Source organism: Rhinolophus ferrumequinum, chromosome 9 (genome assembly GCF_004115265.2).
Source record: "Rhinolophus ferrumequinum isolate MPI-CBG mRhiFer1 chromosome 9, mRhiFer1_v1.p, whole genome shotgun sequence".
In the NCBI taxonomy this organism is placed as follows: Eukaryota; Metazoa; Chordata; class Mammalia; order Chiroptera; family Rhinolophidae; genus Rhinolophus; species Rhinolophus ferrumequinum.
Genome location: NC_046292.1, coordinates 67,888,140 through 67,901,737, shown reverse-complemented (window position 1 = coordinate 67,901,737; position 13,598 = coordinate 67,888,140). Strand labels below are relative to the sequence as shown.

Below are 13,598 nucleotides of genomic sequence, written 5' to 3'. Positions count from 1 at the left end.
CTCAAAAAAAATTTGTTAAATGAAGTTAAATTATATTCCTGAAATTAAGTTCCTCATTTATAAAATGTAGACAACCCAGATCTCAAAGTGTTGTCAAGCAGTGGGCTTTAAACCAAAGGTGCATTCCAAAACCATTCAGAGGATTTTCTCATAACATACACCGTCAGGGACCACTTGCCTTACAATTAAGATTGAAGAGGACTAGAGCGTGACCTGAACAGATATACACTGAAAGAGCTCTCCAGGAATTCTCACAATCACCCTCAGATGAGAACCACTGTTGGAGCTCAAGTTAAAAGAAAAAATAAAAATCCTAGCATTAGTGATAGAAATTTCTGAAGCTCTTTTTGCAATACTGTACATTAAGAAAATAAATTTCTGGCCCATTTGATTCTGCATTTTGGAGCCCTGTACTTAGACATCAAATCCAACTCTCTAGTAAATCCTACTAGAGATCATGGCCTTCTACCCTTCCAAATCTCTCTGTCTGGTAAAAGCACTAGTCCTCTAGTTTAAGATCCTGGATTTATTTTTATTCATCTCTCAATTTTCTACTCACTACTAGTCAGCCTGCAAGCTCTGCTAATTTCCTCTAGAAATGTCTTAATATTTTTAAAATCACTACTGTTATCTCCCAAGTTAAGGGTCTTAAAATCCTTATACCTACATTTATGAAATGGCTTTCTATATAATTTTTCAGTTTTCTATCTAACATACATGTGGATGCCAATTAAACTTTCTTTGGTAATTTTATTATGTCACTCTTCAGCTCAAAAATATATTCTTCAGTACTCAATACATACTGACTACTTCCTATATGTTGAGACTTTTTTAGCCCACATCAAACTCAAAGTTTCTCTAAATTCTTAGCGCTGATAAATATAAATTAACTGGATGGTAATTATTTCCATAAAATGGTATAATCTTCTTTATTCAGCTGTACATTTGCTTCAGTTTTATTTTGTGAATATATTATATTCTGTACAACAACTGAATTTTGCATTTCTCTGGCAATCAGAATTTTAATTCTACTCCCTGGAGGCCTTCATATAATGCTTTTTTAATCTCTTTAAATTGTTCCATGTTCTTTTTTGTGTTATCATCCTGTCTGGCAGAGCCTTAAGTTTAATAGCTATCAAAATGATATCCAACTGTATTCTGCATATCTCTCAAGATTTTATCTAGCTTTGTAGTCACAACTCAATGTCATGCTTATGTTAATAATCAGGCTTCTTGTGTGCTCCTCTAGGCAGCTCTTTATATACTAACACATTGAACAAACGACCTCAACAAGGTCAATGCATTATAACAGAAGCAATACAGAACCCAGCCAATAATCCACTTAATCTACATTACTCAATACCAAAGCTTCTAATTCAACAAAAATATCTCATCCAGTTTCTTGTAACTCATCACACAAAGGCAGGGCCTTTTGGAATAAATTAAAGGAATCATAATTCAAATAAAACAAAGAGTCAAGCTAATATGAATAGCCATAACTTTTTCTGATCCCAAATTCCCTAATTCAAATACTATATATGGTATGAAAACATTAATCCCAAGAAGTGATACATCAAGAGACAAAACAACGACTGAAACAAAGCAGAACTGGCTCTTTACATTAATACTTTATGTGTATGAAGAAAAATAATGAAATGAATTCCTTTCATATGTTTAAGAGCACATGAAAACGGATACTCACCATTAAAACCCTGATAAGTATTCCGACAGGCAGAGTGTGTGTAATCTATGAAGACATATTTAACAGAAAAGAATTAGTGCAATACCAGCAAAAATCTGAAATTATATACCCATCTACTTAAAACAAATACAATTTTTTAAATGTCGTTAAATCAATTATCTGCAAAAATAGGGTATAATTACAAATATTTCATATGGGAAAACATATATCTCTTCCTCCTTACTCTCTACCCAAATGGCAGGTTTATCATCAAAATTATGGTAATGTAAAAATTAGTTTATAACACCTGACACATAAAAACAGCCAAAAGAGAGGATGCAGTACTGATTTATACAAAGTAACAAAAAGGAAGACAGATTAAATTATGTATCAAATAATACAAATGCAAGGACATCTGAGAATTCATTCCATGTAATACAAGTTTTTCAGTCAATATTTCTTTTACCACTTAATTTGCTCTCTAAAGATTTCAGAATCTTATGAGAGAAATGCATTTCTTTCTTATGAGAGAAATTATGTGTGTGTGCGTGTGTGTGTGTGCGCTAGCTATACCTACCCAGGATGAGAAAGCATAACTGAAAACCATATTGGCAATTTCCCTGTCCAAGCTAACTTAGCAATTGTTAAATCCTTTAGTTAATTTTACTAATAAATAGTAAAGGGAATTTAATAGAATGGTCATTTGGATACTACAGAATCCAGCTACACTACACAGGATTAGATTCAGATACATTGTTAGTAAATTCCATCCCCCAAATATAGTGATGGGGTGAGGAGCGGGCATGAGAGAGGGAGTATTTTACCATTGACATTGTTTAGAGTTTTATCACTGACACTCTTTAGAATTGTAGGTACATAGTGATAATAAAAAGCAAATATACAAAGTTTTATTACTGTTTTTTAATTCTATACAGAAAATGGACTCCCTTATGGGGGGAGGGGACCACTCTCATTGTTCCGCAACCCCCACCTTGGTAAGCTTCTGCTGTACTTTGGGTGTTGGTACTATCATCAAACTTTAACATAAAAACACAGTATTTTTAAATTTAACTCCCAACTCTGGCACTTCAAACATTCATAGTTTAAAAGTATCTATATCAAAATAAGTCAAAGTCCAACTGAAACAACCAGTGTGTGCTATTGTTAATAGCTGACCTTCCTATTTCAAAGTAACTTAAAAGTATCCACAAAAGCGTTATTCCAGTCTACTTTCATATACTTAAATTTGGCAGCTCTAACTTTGTAGCATGAAATCAAATCAAAGACCAAAAGATCATTTAGTATCACCCACATGCTGAGACCACACCACATTCAATGTTAAAATTTTTTTGTTGGGTTCCAGGCTTACAACTAGTTAATGCACTGTTTTTATTTAGAAATGCCTGGTTACTCAGGATTAAATCCAGTTTCATCATTCAAGCCCCCTTTCACGTTTCCCTAAATGCTGTCATTATACGCTCATTTGATCTTGACACCAATTTCTATCAAGGTTGGGCAAGATTTGAAGACAAGGTAAAGACCCAATTTATTTTACTTCGTGAGCGTGTGAAATGGTTTAAAGAACTGGTATGAGAGAAGACTGAAAGACACTGGTTGCTAAAATACAATGTGTAAATCCAACCCAAGCAGCTGTGGACAGGTCTGAATTTGAAGGGCATGGGATGTTGTGCCAGAATTCCGACTAACTTTAGTCCCATCCATACACAATCCAGAGAAAAATGCTTTGATTCAGAGGTATTTCCAATTAGGGATTAAGGAACAGGTCGTTGTGGTGGGTAAATACCCCCGTTTGCTAACCAGCAATGTCTTACTTTCCATTCTGTATAGATATATCTACCTATCCTTCTCACTTAGAGACGCCCTTTAAACTCAGCTTAAACCAAGTCACTAAGAACTATTGTATCACTGTGAACAAGCCTCTGAAAATTGTGCCTGAGGTCGAGAATTTACTAAACGGATGATCTGGGCGAGCCGAGGTGGCGGAGGCCCCACTCGCCCCTTTGCCCGGGACCGGGAAGTTGGAGGCGTCGGGGCAGTTTTCAGGCACCGGGGCCGGGGCGAGTCCGGAGCCCGAGTCCGGAGGCCGTCGCGCTCTGGGCGCGTCCTTCCCCCCACCCCCGAGGCCGGCACGGAACTCCCAGGTCCCCGGAGACAGCGGGAGCCGGGCGGGCGGGATAGCGGCGCGCGGGTCCCCAAAGAGGCCGACTCCCGGCACTGGGCCCGCGGCGGGCGGCTGCTGGGCCCACAGAACAAAGCCCACACGGCCATCTTGAGACGGTAAACAGACCCCCAGCGCAGGCCACCCCGCCTCCCGCCCACTGCGGCAAGCAGCCAGGGGCAGCGCTTACCGTCCTCGAAGTCCATGGCGGAGGCCTCCGCGGCGCTGGGCTGAGATGTGGCCGGCAGCGAGCGTCCGCGAACCGCGTTTCCACACGACCAACACGCACCACAGAGAGCGGCGCTTACCGGCCGCGGAGCCGCAGGTCACAGCGAGATTGGGGGGGTGGGGCCGGCCGGAGCTGCCAGCCGCCGTAGCGCAGCCTGCGATTGGCTGACGCGGACGAGAGGGCGGACCCTCGAGTGGGGGCGGGAAGCAGGTCCGCTGTCACGCTCCCAGGTGCCTACCGTCTTGTAGCCGCGGTGGGGAAGGAAGGTAAAAGAAGGAGCGCCAAAACCTGATTGGAGTCGCTGGAGAGCGAGCTAGGTGTTCTGGAAGAGCAGGCTGCAGCCCGCCATGTTTGATCCTGGCAAGAGCGAAGGGATCTGGATGGAATACCTCACTCCTGCCCAGACGAATAAACCACGTGCCGACCTTCAGCTTTTTATTGGCTAATCAGAAAATGTTAAAATACTCGGAGTTTCTGGCGTGGAGACACAGAAGTCCGTGAAGTTTTGTAGAACTCTGTGAGCAGAAGAGAACAGGTTGATAAAATAGGAAACAATTATGGGAATGATTCGAGAGAGACTATTACAAGTTCTGAATTTTAAGGTGCAAAATAAAAGTGTAAAAGTTCACATTCAGGGAAGATTTGTGGCCGTATCCAGAACTGAAGGACGACCACATGCAAACACACACATATTGGCATGGTATAATTGCCCCTGGGAATAGTGTCAGGGACAGTAGGCAAAGTTACCTACAGGGCAATATGGAAAAAAACAGCTATTTGGACATTCTGACCCTGGAGCAGCCTAAACTCCAAGTTAAAAAAAAAAAATTTCTTTTTTTTTTCATAAAGCAAATGGTGTCAACAATGAATTGATCACAGGATAGGAAACCATAAATCAAATCATTTGCTCTTCTGCAGGGTTTGGAGTTCAACCAGTTGCTGGAACCAAGTTCCAAGAAGGCAGCCTCTGGAAATATCACAGATATATACTATGTGTATTACTGTAGCCTCAAATCTGGGCAGGGCATTGTTTCCTCCTGATTATTTTCCTCCTGCACCCTGATTGACTCACTGAGTTCTCCATCCTTTTCTTGTTTTCTTTTTTTCTCCTATACCTGTTTTCTTTCTTTTTTAAAATTATTCATTTTTTTTCAGTTACAGTTGACATTCAGTATCATTTTGTATTAGTTTCAGGTGTGCAGCATAATGGTTACATAATTTATGCAGTGATCCCCCTATTAGTCTAGTTGTCACTATACATAGTTGTTGCAACATTGTTGACTATATTCTCTATGCTGTACTTTATATACCGGTGACTATTTTGTAACTACCTATTTGTACTGCTTAATCCCTTCACCTTTTCCACCCAGTTCCCCAACCTCCCTCCTCTCTGGCAACCATCAGTTTGTTCTCTATGTATGAGTCTATTTCTGTCTTGTTTTCTGTTCACCTGAGCTGAGCGTGTTGAAAACTGAACTCATAATTCCCCTACTCAAACCTGCTCATCCTCCTTTTCTCTTTCATCATGAGTAATCACCCACTAATCCCAGCTAGAAGCCTGCAACTCATCCAGTCAGGACTCAGCTGTCCTCTACCCTCCCACTTCCAATCCATATTAAAGTCTTTCATCTGTTTATTACCTCCTAAAATTTCTTAAACTTGCCCCTTTTTCTGCATCCCCACTGCCACTACCTGAGTTAGACTCATTTCTTTCCAGAACTATTACCATAGCAGCCTGATTAATTTATCTGCCCTTTGACTTTAACGTTCTCAGGCTCCTCGGGGCTACAGTGATCGAAACGCAAATCTGAACATGTCATCATGTGTCTCTATCATGGATTACATCGAAGCAAAGCTCTTAAATAGAGCACACCCAGCAGAATCTGGGCATTGCACTGCCTGATCAGTCATCTCCGTACATTTCTCCCTCATCCTCACTCCCATATTCTCCCTTTTGATCAGCAATTTAAGCCACTTGCATTTTCCAAATCACTCCTATGCTTTTTCATGCCACTGAACTTTTGCTTATGTTGTTCCCTCTGCTTGGACACTATCTGTCTAACCCTACTCATCCTCAAAACACAACCCAGGATTTACTTCCTCTAAGAAATGTTCTCAGGCCCGGCCCGGTGGCTCAGGCGGTTAGAGCTCCATGCTCCTGACTCCTGAGGCTGCCGGTTCGATTCCCACATGGGCCAGTGGGCTCTCAACCACAAGGATGCCGGTTCGATTCCTCGAGTCCTGCAAAGGATGGTGGGCAGCGCCCCCTGCAACTAAGATTGAACACGGCACCTTGGGCTGAGCTGCTGCTGAGCTCCCAGATGTCTCAGTTGGTTGGAGCAAGTCCTCTCAACTTCAAGGTTGCCGGTTCGATGGGCTGTGACCCCTGCAATTAGCAACAGCAACTGGACCTGAAGCTGAGCTGCGCCCTCCACAACTAAGATTGAAAGGACAACAACTTGACTTGGAAAAAAGTCCTGGAAGTACACACTGTTCCCCAATAAAGTCCTGTTCCCCTTCCCCAATAAAATCTTTAAAAAAAAAAAAAAAAAAAAAAAAAAGAAATGTTCTCAGATCCCATCCCTGCCCCCTAGGCCAGTATTTCTCAAGTATTAATGTGCATATGATTCAGCTAGGAATCTCATTAAAACACAGCTTCACAGTCAGGCTGGGTTGGAGCCAGAGAGTCTGCATTTGTCACAAGTTTCCAGGAGAGGCTGCTGGTGGTGGTTGAACCATACTTAGAGTAGCAAGGCCCTGGGGTCTATTAAAAGCCCTTCCTCTGAGTTCCCTGGACTAACCGCTATTATATTAGGTTGGTGCATAAGTAATTGTGGTTTAAAAGGTTAAAAATAATTGCAAGAACCGCAATTACTTTTGCACCAACCTAACAACATTATCTCCACTGTACTACATACTTGCTCGGCTTTATGTCTCTCCACACTAAAAGCTCTTTGAGGTTCGAATCAAGTCTTCTTTTTATCCTAAGTGCCAAGTGCATATGTTTACAAGGAAAACTGAGCTCTTCCTGACATCTTTAACTTTTTTTTCATATTATTTTCTGCCCTCTCCCCTAATTTACCTCTGGCAAAGGAATGAATTTGTAGCCTGAAGTCTTTCAGTCTTGGCATGACTGGAAGGAAATAAACATTGGGTCACTGTTTGTAGTTGTGTGTCATGTACGCACACACACACACACACACACACACACACACAGACCTTTCTTCCCTGAAAGAGAGAGCTGCCAGACAAAGAACTTCTAACTCCAGAAGAAACCTGGCCTTGGCACAAATGCAGAGAGCCAAAATACACAGGTCACTTTTCTTCTTCCTTCCTGTTTCCCAAATAGAAAGTGTTTTTTACAGAGGCAGGCAGCCATTCACCAGAGACACTTCATAATACTTACGAGTTAATCAAGCTGTCCCCTAATTCATTTATTAAACAGATACTGATTGAGTGCCACGATGTGCCAAACATAATTTTCTTAATTCACTGTTATCTCTTTCCTACTCACCTCCTCCCCCAGAGTCTAGCCAGGTGACCCGGCCTGTTCCCAGTTTGTTTTACCTTGAGAAGCCAATGTTTTGTACAAATTCTTATGCCATTTCGTCTTCCATATATTTCATAATAGGTAGCAGGTTAGTAAATGCAAGACTAGCAAAGTCCTTTGGAAAAAAGAAGAGAATAGGGCTTTTGAAGTGCACAGGTCAAAAGAATGTGTGGGCTAAGACCAAGAGAAGACTTCAGGGAGAAGGAAGAAATGAGAGGTGACACCTAGGACCTGACCCTGGGGGCGTTGTCAGAGAAGTCCCCCCATGCCATTCCCTAGAACCTAAGAAGGCTCCCTGAGTGGACTCCCTGAGGACCCAGAAACCTTTGTTCCTCCTCTCCTAACCCTCCACCTACATACCTTCTGCTCCAACCACACAGAACCATCTGCTGTTCCACACACAAGCCATGTATTTTGACATTTCTATGCCTTTACTCATCCTTGTTCTCTCTGCTTCTATTGTTTCACCTCCTCCTCTGCCATTCTTAAAGGTTTATTACCAATGTTACCTCTTTTTTAACCTCCCCCTAAGCTTAGTCAGAATCCTGTTTCCTTCATGTTACCCTAAATAGCAGTCATCACACTTGGATTCTTGTTATGATTAATGAATGAGTTAGATCGTTGTCAAGCTTCTTGTTCATACTCCTTGGGTGTGGAGACCCTTCTTTGTACCCCTTTATATGGCCTGCGTGTAGCACATTGTCACTATATATTAAGGGGGAAGAGCATTAACCAAATTGCCAATGAAGAAAAGATGTAATCAGACTGAAATATTGGTGCCCAGAGCTTCATCTGCACAAAACCACAGCCTCCTACAATTATTCTGGAGAGAAGTGGTAAGTGGGGTTACAAATGTGAGTTCTAATTTCTCAGTGCTTTCCCGATTTGCTCCAAATAATTCTTCCTCTTCATGTTCCTTAGGGAATTCATAAATACTACTTAGAGAGGGAACTCAAGCACTAAGAATTACTATTTTATAGCAAAGCAGCCAAACTTAACATAAACAAAGTAATTCCTACTGAGGTCTCTGAGGACTTATCTCAAGAGTTGGTCACAGAGCCAGGACAATGGAAACCTGCTGAAAACAGCTGATGTGACAGCGCTGACTGATGTGTTCTACGTATGGGAAACTCTCTCTCCCTGAATTTAAGATACAACTTCAAAAGGATGCAGGTGTCTCTAAAATCTAAAAGGAATAGCAATTAAAATAATAATGAACCTTTATTAAACCCTACATATTAATAAATGTTCCAAAGCTCTTTACACGTATTAACTTATTTTTCCTGCCCAATAAACCTATGATGTAGTACTGCCATCCACCCCCCCACACACACACTTTAATAATAAGGAAACTGAGACCCAGAGAGGTAAAGTTACTTGCTCAAGGTCACACAGTTGAAGAAAAAGTAGAGTCAAGATTCAAACCCAGGCAGCCTGGCTCCAGAGCCCAAGCTTGTATTTCTATCATTCTAAAGTGCCTACTGTGCTCTACTGAGCAGCTAGCTACCATGGTTCCCCGAAAATAAGAGCTAACCAGAAAATAAGCCCTAGTGTGATTTTTCAGGATGACATCCCCTGAACATAAGCCCTAATGCGTCTCTTGGAGCACAACTTAATATACGACCTGGTCTTATTTTCGGGGAAACATGGTATTATTGTGGGCCAGGAATTTTGACAGATACTTTACATACCTCATTTCCAATCCTGACAAAAAAGATAGGTTCCATGCTTTTCCAAATGAGGAAAATTAAAGAGGAAGTTACGTTACTCATCCAAGACCCCACAATCAGTAATTGCTGGATCCATATGCATGATAAACATACAGTTATGCTTCTTTTTTGGTGTATGGAACCAACCTTGTAAACCCAATATTATCATCAGGGTCTCAGGTTAAAAGAAAACTGACTTAGCTAATCTATAGATCATCTCGCATAATTGTGTATAATGTAGTCGAAGAGACTACATACCAAAAGAAGTGGTCAGGAATGCTTTATAGATTACCCACTTTGTCCTGTGCTTTAGGCCTTCCTAAAATTAGAAAAATTCAATTAGTTTTATATGCATTTCCTTCCCAAAAGAGCAAGGTAAAATTCCAATGCAAAGGTGCTTTCAAATGTAATAGTTACCTTCCTCCCTTGGGTACATATTATATAAAGTAGTATACGTTTCTAGAAAATTAAATTTATTCCCTTATAGAGGTTCAATTAAACCTCTGAATTACTGCCACTAATTTTATCTTATTAATGTGTTATAGCTCATCATAAATTTTAATTTACTAAGTAAGTTGAGAGCAAGCTGTCTGTGACATCTGTCAGGCCCACTGATTGCCAGAATCAATTTGGTGGATCTGCCCTGCTGGGAAGGTGTCTCCTTTCTTCCTGGCTCTGCCCTGTGTGTTTCTCCCAAAGCTGCACGCTTCATTGAAGAGGGTGATTTTCCTAGATAAAGGAGGACAAGGATCTACAAGAAACCGAATTCTTCTGCTGGAATATCAAGGCTTGTTTAGTAGGTTACCCCACCTAGCTGTGTCTCTCGGTGGAGATTTCATCTCTGTGTCTCCAGCTCCCTAGCATCATACCTGGTGCACGGTAGCTTCTTTAAAATGTTTGTTGAATGAATAAAAAGGACTCAGAGTCCTCTCCTGTATTTAGATAGCTTCAATTCTACATTAGGGCAACACATATAAATAAAAATACAGACATACAATATTCAAACATAACATACAATCTAGAGACCTTACCCACCACACATGTGTAGTTTACAAACAGAAAAAGGCACAGTCCTAGGATAGCCAGTAGAGGGCACCACACACTAAATATAGATAGTTGACTATAGAAATTGACCGTGTATTCCAGCTCCTGCTGGTTTGAGTGTTCTAAATGAACACCGGGTAGAGAATATTCCTGTGGGTGTATACTCTGCAGATACCTGCAATTTCTATTTTCAGTTGTGAGCATAAATTTTCCTCTTTGCCTCATTTCACTAGATTTCATTTTGAGAGATGACTTTCAAAGCATGAAACAATAGAAAATGCTAATTATAATGGTGAATATGAAAAACAAGGTACAAAATTGTGTATGGAATCTGATAACAGCTATATCAATATTTTTTTAAAGAGACAAAGCATAAAAATAAAATAGAAAAATTCCAAAACATGAACAGTGATTCTATTTGTGATGACATTTTACATACACATAGGCATACATATTTCCTCTTCTATATTCTCCAAATTTCTTGAGTACTTTTATAATGTAAATATACATATACATATAAAATATGATACAAAATAAGGTGCAATATTTATTAACAATTAGTGTTTATAAAAAGTTCTCTTTAAGCCAAATATTATGTTTCATTCTCTTTGTAGATCTTGTTGGAGGAAGGGAAGGAGCCTCTATTGGCTATTTAAGCCAGGGGTTCTCAAGCCTGTCTCTACTTTAGAATCATCTAGAATCATCAAGGGCAACACTCAGGCCTCACTTTGGGGATTCTGATTTAATGATGAACCTAAAATTGTTACCACTGTTTAACTATTTTCAAGATACTTACAAAATATGCTGTTGGAATAAATTCTCTTCTGTTTCAGTAAATTGTACTACTTGAGAAGATGTGGAGTCTAGGAAAAAAAACTTTAGAGATTGAATAACCACACATTAATCGATCAATCCATGTGGGGGAAATGATGTAACAACCACACCCTGAATCAGGGCTGGTCCAGATACATGTACATTTTACAGGCCTAACAGTTGGCTTGGTTCCAATGCTCCAACTATCCTGCAGCCCTCGGGGGATAATTAGCTAATGACAGTAAAGGGCTTTTAAACTAAAACATGCTGTATAAATGCTAAACAGGAAACACAGAGGATTTCCACTGACTGCCGATACTTTTCAACCAGACAGAGTTGATGCATCTTGCAGCCAATTTCTCTTTTGCAAATGAAATCTTCCTAATGTTTATTTCAAGGAAACCAAAAGAGTTCTTTTTTTACTAGATGCTTTTCCTACAAACCAAAGACCTAAGAAAATTACCCCTTTACTCTATCAGAAGTGAGGTTACTACCTCAACAAAACGCCACATGGTAGTGTGGTTTGTGTTAATGAAGTTTGGGAAGTTGGCTGGTTTGCTTGGGTCACTGATGGCAAGTGCTACACCAAGTGGGTCATAATAGATGGTTCAATATGAGTCTGGCACCACCCTACACATCATCTTGGTTGTAAAGCAAATGATTTGTGCACGTGTTAATAAATCAAACAGTATAAAAGAACTTCCAATGAAAAACGTCAGCCTTTCCCCTTCTTTTCGCTCAGTTCTAGTTCCCTCTGCAGAGGAAAACTCTGGTTTCATCTGGGGTGAAGCCATTTGGTGTTGACTTCCCCTCAGTCTATATCTCTCTTCTTGGATCACCAACTGTAATCAATATCAATTCATTCCACACTATGAAAATGAGCATGCATCTCATACTACCCTTATCTTCCCAATGTTTAAAAGCAAGAATAGTTTTTCATTTCTTCTATTGGAACTAAACTATTGTATTTTTAAATGAGGACTCCAGTTGCTATTTCTTTTTAAGAGAGTAATTGTGGATTTCCTACTCTATAAAATGAAGGTGTCGGCCCTTCTTTACATTCCTCCACTTTTCCTGTCCTTTTCATTTTTGTCAGCAACATTTTACCATTATCAAAATTGCAACCACCAATAAAAATGCTGACTTTATACTCCCTTCCAAACAGTAAAGTATGAAAAGGCAGGGGGAGAGAAAGGTGGGGGGAACTTTACCCTAAAGAAAACAAAACATTGCCTCAGTCAGGTTACCAAGTTCAACTAGAATGTTAAGTCATGTAGATAGCATGTAACCTTGAGTTGATGTGACAAAAATGGTACTTTAACTTTGTGGTCTTCCCTACAAAATCTATAACCCCAGTCTAATCATAAGAAAAACATCATAGAAATCCCAAATGAGAGACATTCTACAAAATACCCCACCAGTACTCCTCCAACCTGTCCAAGTCATCAAAAACAAAGAAAACCTGAGAAACTGTTCCAGTCAAGAGGAACCTAAGGAGACAGGATGACTAAATGTAATGTGGCATCCTGAATGAGATCTTGGAATAGAGGAAGACATTAGGTATAAACTAAAGAAATCTGCATAAAGCATGGACTTCAGTTAATGATAACGTATCAATATTCATCCATTGATCGTACCAAATGGATGATATTTATGTAGGGGAACTTTTTGTACTACCTTTATAACTTTTCTGTAAATCTATAACTGTTCTAAAAATTAAAATTTATCAAAATATTAAAAATGGAAGTAAGCCAATATGTTGCATATACTTTATTATGATCAATATACACATTGTCCAATATTAATATGCGAGGGTGATATTTTCCACAGATCCAATGTTATAACGTCTGGGTCTCTCAAATGAGGCTATTTCGAGCATCAAGGTCAAAGGGATTGCCTTTTCTTACACTCCATTAACTGCTTGTATTCACGCGGGGTTGTCGTTTGTTTCATGTGTGGTCTGTGACTATATTGTTCAGAATTTGTTGTTTCTCAAGTTCTTAATTGGCATTTTACCTTGTGAGTCGAACCTGTGGCATTTTCTGCCCCATTCAATCATTAATTCTCCCCTTTTACTTTTTCTCTTTTAGAAGTTTGTTGAAATCTCCAGTCCATGGGTTTCTACCCCTTCCTATCACACACTTTTGTTTGGACTTATTTACTTTTATTTCAGTGGATTTGTAGGTGGGGAGGCAAGGCTCACTCTCCTTCTTGAAAGACAAGCTTTCTTCACCTTTCACACAGTTTCATCTCAGTCCTTACTAAGAATGGACAAGCTGAGATCTGGCTCAAAGGAAGGAAACGCCTATGGAGTTGTACTCTGGCCAATATATAGTCAGTCCTTAAGGAGAAATAAGTACTGCATTTGATCAATCAGTGGCCTTACTGCCACT

At 39.9% G+C, this 13,598-nt stretch overlaps 1 protein-coding gene across 1 annotated transcript in view; it reads right to left on the bottom strand.

The window, feature by feature from the left end:
• Positions 1 to 4,586, bottom strand: part of ZNF326 (zinc finger protein 326) — a 38,891-nt gene extending 34,305 nt beyond the window's left edge. Inside the window, 2 exon segments of the mRNA XM_033114501.1 lie at positions 1,703 to 1,747; positions 4,051 to 4,586. Of these exon segments, the coding sequence (XP_032970392.1) occupies positions 1,703 to 1,747; positions 4,051 to 4,066 (61 nt within the window). The 5' untranslated portion in view covers positions 4,067 to 4,586.
• Between the last annotated feature and the right edge of the window lie 9,012 nt (positions 4,587 to 13,598).